The 5,801-nt window shown below is 49.8% G+C and overlaps 1 protein-coding gene across 1 annotated transcript; it reads right to left on the bottom strand.

Annotated features, from left to right (window-relative positions):
* Positions 1–3,655: 3,655 nt before the first annotated feature.
* Positions 3,656–5,795, bottom strand: LOC105000693 (myeloid-associated differentiation marker-like). The gene has a single exon (XM_010856683.1). The coding sequence runs from the start codon at positions 5,536–5,538 to the stop codon at positions 4,546–4,548; it is 993 nt and encodes a 330-aa protein (XP_010854985.1). The 5' UTR covers positions 5,539–5,795; the 3' UTR covers positions 3,656–4,545.
* Between the last annotated feature and the right edge of the window lie 6 nt (positions 5,796–5,801).

Raw genomic sequence — 5,801 nt, 5'->3', positions numbered from 1 at the left:
AATGACGCTAAAGCTGAAATTCCAGTACTTTGGCCACCTCATGCGAAGAGTTGACTCATTGGAAAAGACTCTGATGCTGGGACGGATTGGGGGCAGGAGGAGAAGGGGGTGACAGAGGATGAGATGGCTGGATGACATCACTGACTTGATGGACGTCAGTCTGGGTGAACTCCGGGAGTTGGTGATGGACAGGGAGGCCTGGCATGCTGGGATTCATGGGGTCGCAAAGAGTTGGACATGACCTAGTGACTGATCTGATCCGATCTGAAATCAACTAAAGCCTGGGTTACAAATTTAAATTTTGACAAATAGAATTGAAGATCACAAACATCATATGGGATAAGGAAATATTTTATGAATATTGACAAAATGAAGATAGATGGAGAAGATATGACAAACACAAACATATATGAATCTGACAACATAGCCTCGAAATGTATGCAGCAGGGCAGCCCAGGAGAACGTTCCACAATGATGGAAGAGTCCAACACCTGCCCTGTCCAGCACAGTGCATCTTCAGTCGCTCAGTTGTGTCTGACTCTTTGCGACCCTTTGGACTGTATCCCTCCAGGTCTCTGTCCATGGAATTTTTCAGGCAAGAACACTGGAGTGGGTTGCCATTTCCTCCTCCAGTCCCATATAGAAACTGCTAACAACATGTGGGAATAGGTACTGAAATGTGGCTGGTAGGACTGAGGGGCTGAATTTTTAATTCTGCTTAATTTTAATTAATTAAAAGTGAAGTAGCCAAACATATCTACTGGCTGCTATTAATATATTGAACAATGTGGATAAAACAAGAACTGGAAGAACTGTGAGGACATACATACAGCAGTGACAATATCTGGGAATATCAGTGTGCTCTGCTCAGAACTGGGTTTATGAAGGAAACAAGAAGGGTGACTCTGAAGTGGTAGCCATGGGTCTCGCCACAGTAATAACTTTACCGTCTTCTTTCTCATCTCCTGTTTTGCCTTGAGAAGAGTTGAATGTTCACACTATTCAATAACATATTCTTTATTTACTAGCAGATTTCATCCACTGTCCCTATGATTCATGTTTTGTCATGTTTTGGGCTTTAAAAAATATTTTCCCCTTTGGACCTTGGATCAGTATTTGGATGTTCCATTGGGTTGAAGTTAACCTATAGTAAATGTCCTTCTGCAAGCTTATCATGTAAGTTCCCTTGACCGTTCCCTCATGTCCACTATGACCCTATCTCTCCTTCCCCTCACAGACACTAGCTGCCCCAGGAGAAACCTGTATTTACAGTCTTTCCTTCTCATTCTCAGTCTCAAATGCACTGGCTTCTGTCCTGAGGCTCTCAAAGATTTTCAAATACTCACATCCAATGAACACTTTTCAGTGCTGATCCCACATGAACTCTGCTAACCTCCGCAGCATGTAACCATATTGACCACATCCTCCTGACACTCTCTTCTCTATTATTATTTGAATGACAGGAGCCTCTTGATCTTTTCCTCTTGATCCTGCCTACTTCTTGGCAGATTCCTCTTCTGCCTGCTGCTTAAATACCAGTGTTTTCTCAGTTCTCCCTTCTCAACCATCTCTGCTTCTCACTCTGCCTAGTCTTTCTGGGAAATTGTACTCATGTCGGTAACTTCAATTATTCCTTTAGGAGATGACACTGCATGCGTGCGTGCTAAGTCAGTTAAGTCGTGTCTGACTCTGTGCAACCCTACGGACGGTAGCCCACCAGGCTCCTCTGTCCATCGGATTCTCCAGGCAAGGATACTGCAGTGGATTGCCATGCCCTCCTCCAGGGCATCTTTCCTACCCAGGGATTGAACCTGCGTCTCTTACGTCTACCTGCATTGGCAGGCAGGTTCTTTAGCACTAGCGTCACCTGGGAAGCCTCATGATTCACTAGCCTCTTCTTAAACTTCTAAGCTGTCCAGCTGGACTATCCTCAGGAACTTCACAGTCAGCCTGTCACACAATTCTGATCTCAGTGAGGCAGCAGTGAGAAGTGGTGTGAAGTGAGATCTTAATTCCCTGCCCAGGAATTGAACCTGAGTAGCCTGGCTTCCCAGTGGTTAAGAATCCACCTGCCAATGCAGGAGATGAAAGCAACACTGGTTCGATCCCCTGGAAGTTCCCCTGAAGTAGAAAATGGCAACCCACTCCAGTATTCTTGCCTGGAAAATCTCATGGACAGAGGAGCCTGGCGGCTACAATCCATGGGGTCACAAAGAGTTGGACATGTCAGCAACTGAACACACACACACACACACAGCCTGGATGAAAGCCAGGAATCCTAGCCTCCAGACCAGCAAGGGCTAGAGGCTAAAAGCTATTTTCCCCTGGCTCTTGCCCGGAGTGAAAAATGCACTTCTCATAGAAGCAAAAATCTTAAATGCAGGTACAAAGTTTATTATCGGAGACACAGAAGAGCAAGAAGTGGAAGAGGACACTGAGAAACTGTTAGTTTAACTAAGACAGAAGCAAGGCAGAGATGAACGCTCGGAGAGAAAGGGTGTCGGCGTGCCCCCTAGAGAAGAGGAGCACAGGAAAGAGGCAGTTCAATCAGTTCTGTAGGGCAGGTCTTTGTCTTCCCTCTGGCCAGACATCCTGCTTTGACCCCTGGCTGATTTGTCTCAGAACCTTGCCCCTGGGTGTGCACACAATTCTCAACCAAGAGGGGTCTTGATAAAAAGGCTTCTGGGAGAAGCAAGACTCTTTATGGCCTGGCACCGTCCCCTGACTTTTGGCCCCCAAGGAACCTTTCTGCACGTGTGTAGTGTCTCTCTAGCTCCAAAGAGGGGGAAAATCTCTTGATCCTTTACTCGAACAAGGTTTAGCCCCTCTCTGGTCCTGCTGTGACTATTACCTTCAGGTGTCCACCGGAGACAAAGCTGCTTACTCTGTTTCTGTTGTTACTCCCATTTCGGAAAGCAAACAGGAGGCTGATGGTAAATGCCAGCCTGGAGCCCACCTAACGCCTGTCTCAGGAAATGCAAACAGGAGGCCGGTTGTAAGTGTCCAGCCTGAAGTTCAACTTGTTCTCGTCCTTAAGAAAACTGGAGACCAGTCATAAATGCCTATCTCTCTCCTGCCTCAGCAGGAAAATAAAGGGGAGAAGAGTGAGATGATCAGACTTCCAGCCACGACATGTGTGAGGGGCTAACCTCTCTCTCTCTCTGAGCAGTCTCCGGTCAGGCAGAGCCGATGGAGCACCGTCTGCATGGTGTGCGGTGAGCCTCTCCCACTTTCTCTTAATCACCTGTCAAGGTGAGCGGTTGCTGGCTGGAGGGAGCGGGTCTTATGACTGAATGGAGCTGAGGCAGCTGTAGCTGCCTGATATCCACAGGACAGAGATGGGAGCCAGCAGAGAGAAAAGTAGAGAGATCTCAAAAGAGGGAAAGGGAAAGGGGAGGGGGAGAGAGTTGCCTGAATGAGGGAACTGAAGGCCCCCAGGGCCAGGGACAGACTTACCAAACTCAGTGATGTTGAAACAGGAGGGTCAGATGGCCACTTGTCACCCACAGGGAAGCTGCTTTCAGTGGTCTACGAGGTGCCAAATCTTCTCCCCAGAAGGGGACATACGCCCCACATTGGGCGCCACAAGATATATACCAACCAGGATTCTTGGCCCCTTCAATCAATGGAGACTGACTAGAGGCCAGACAAGAAATTCAGGCAAGACTTTATTGGAGGCCCTGTAGAAACAGGGGGAAGTGAGAACAAGTACCAGATTCCTTTGCTCGCTCCATGAGGCAGAGAAGGTGGGGAAAGCTTGCTCCTGATATGTGGTGAGGGTAGGGGTGTGTCCAGGGGTCAGGATGGAGGGGTGGCAGAGGTGGTTTGCCCACCCCTTGGGTGGTGGTGTGTGCAGGGGGCATGCTCAATACCCTGCTTTTCTCCCAAGTGCTTCTTTTTGCAGGCTCTTCACAAGTGGCAGTTGGGTTTTTCTTTTTTCTTTTTTGGTCTCTTTGTATCTTTGTCTGGAGTTGGCCCCAAGTGCACAAGCACAAATTTCTTTGCATTTTCTTGCTGGAGGAGACATGTGTCCATGTACAAGCATTGCAGCAAAGGATCTCAGGTCCCAGTCTGTTTCATAATCAGGAGGGGTGTGACTAATAAACAGGACCCAGCAGCCAAAAGGAAACAAGCAGAGAAGGTGGACAGAGGGGAGGGAGCCAGCTGCCATTTCCACGTCTGAATCTCCAGGACCGACAAGCCCAGGGGCACTGGCAGGGCTGGGAGGGGAAGGAAAGAGAAAAGAGCATGAGATGATGGGGAACGATGTGAGAGGAGAGAGGAAGCCAGGAAGCGGGTGTTAGGGGATGTCAGAAATTGGTGGAGAAACTGCAGTGAAGAGAATTAAGTGTCCCCGGGCCAGCCTTGTGTTAAAGTGAAGGTGTTAGTCGCTTAGTTGTGCCTGACTGTTTGCGAGCCCATGGACTGGAGCCTGCTAGACTCCTTTGTCCGTTGGATTTCCTAGGCAAAAAGCTGGAGTGGGTTGCCATTTCCTTCTCACAGGGACCTTCATGACTAAGGGAGCAAACTCTAGTCTGCCACATTTCAGGCAGATTCTCTACCATCTGAGCCACCTACAAAAGCTTCTCGGACTAAATACACCATGTCAGCCACATAAACCAGCAGGTTGATGCCTGTCAGGATGGCTACAGCCAGTTGTTGGTCCCAGATGCAGACAAAGACGTTGAGATGATCACTGCAGCTCATATAGCTGGACCGCTGGGGCTGCCCCCCCAACTTCTCGTGGAACTGGTAGAGGGGCCAGAGAATCAGTGCCGTGACATAGAGGAGGACAGAGAGCACAGTCTGCACCCACAGCAACCAGGGGAAGCGGAGGGGAAGCTTTTTCTCGTTGTCACAGTCACACCCATTCATAAAGAAGTTCACAGCCCCCAGGACGAAGCAGATGGCGTACACGGCCACACACCATACCAGGGCTGGCTGGTGCAGGTACAGGTCAGTGTTGCAGACGAAGGCGAAGATGATGTTGGCCACATAGTTCTCCAGCCTCCTGAGCACACCTGGGAAGGTTGGCCAAAAGCAGTACATTCCACCGGGTCGGCAACAGACCCAGGCCACTTCGATGGCATAAAGCAGAGCAGCCACGCAGGAGAAGGCGGTGGTGGTGATGGCGCGATTCCAGGCGGGGCCTGGAGGAAAGACCTGGATGTAGGTAGGGCCGAAGATGACGGCAGCTGAGAGGCAGACAACGGCGAAGTAAGAGCAAAAGGCGTGGAGAACGCCATCCCAAGACAAGCGGAGGTGGTACTGGAGCTTATCAGACAAGCGGAGGAGGGACTGGATGTTACATAATGGCAGTCTGAAGAGACTGCACAACTCCAGTATGAAGCCGAGTAAGGTCAGGCTGAAGCAGATGCACCAGATGAACAGGCACCAGTTGATTACACCCCCCTCCAGAGTGTCCTGACTGGTCAGCAAGATGGGCACGAGGGTGGAGAGCAGCTGTCCCACGCGGAGGAAGAGGGTCAGGCGTGGGGATGAGCAGAGGAAGAGGCTCCAGCCTGAGGACGAGCTCATAGTGCTCCTGACGGTCAGGCAGGTCACGGGCTGCGGTGTTGTGTGTAACCTTGCTTGCTTTCCACCCAAAGTCTTGTGAAGAGTTAAACACGGCTCCGGAGTTGGATGTTCTGTTTCCTCTTTCACTGGGCCAGTTCAGCTCTCCCTCTGTCCTTGATTTTTCAGAAGTATACAACCACTGATCTTTAGAACAGATGCACTGATCTTAACAAAGTAAGGACCGTACTCACGTTCTCAGTCCCCAGCAAGGCTCCCGGTGGTTA

Source organism: Bison bison, unplaced genomic scaffold (assembly GCF_000754665.1).
Source record: "Bison bison bison isolate TAMUID 2011002044 unplaced genomic scaffold, Bison_UMD1.0 scf7180017854385, whole genome shotgun sequence".
Taxonomy (NCBI): domain Eukaryota; kingdom Metazoa; phylum Chordata; class Mammalia; order Artiodactyla; family Bovidae; genus Bison; species Bison bison.
This window is presented reverse-complemented; position numbering and strand designations above follow the sequence as displayed.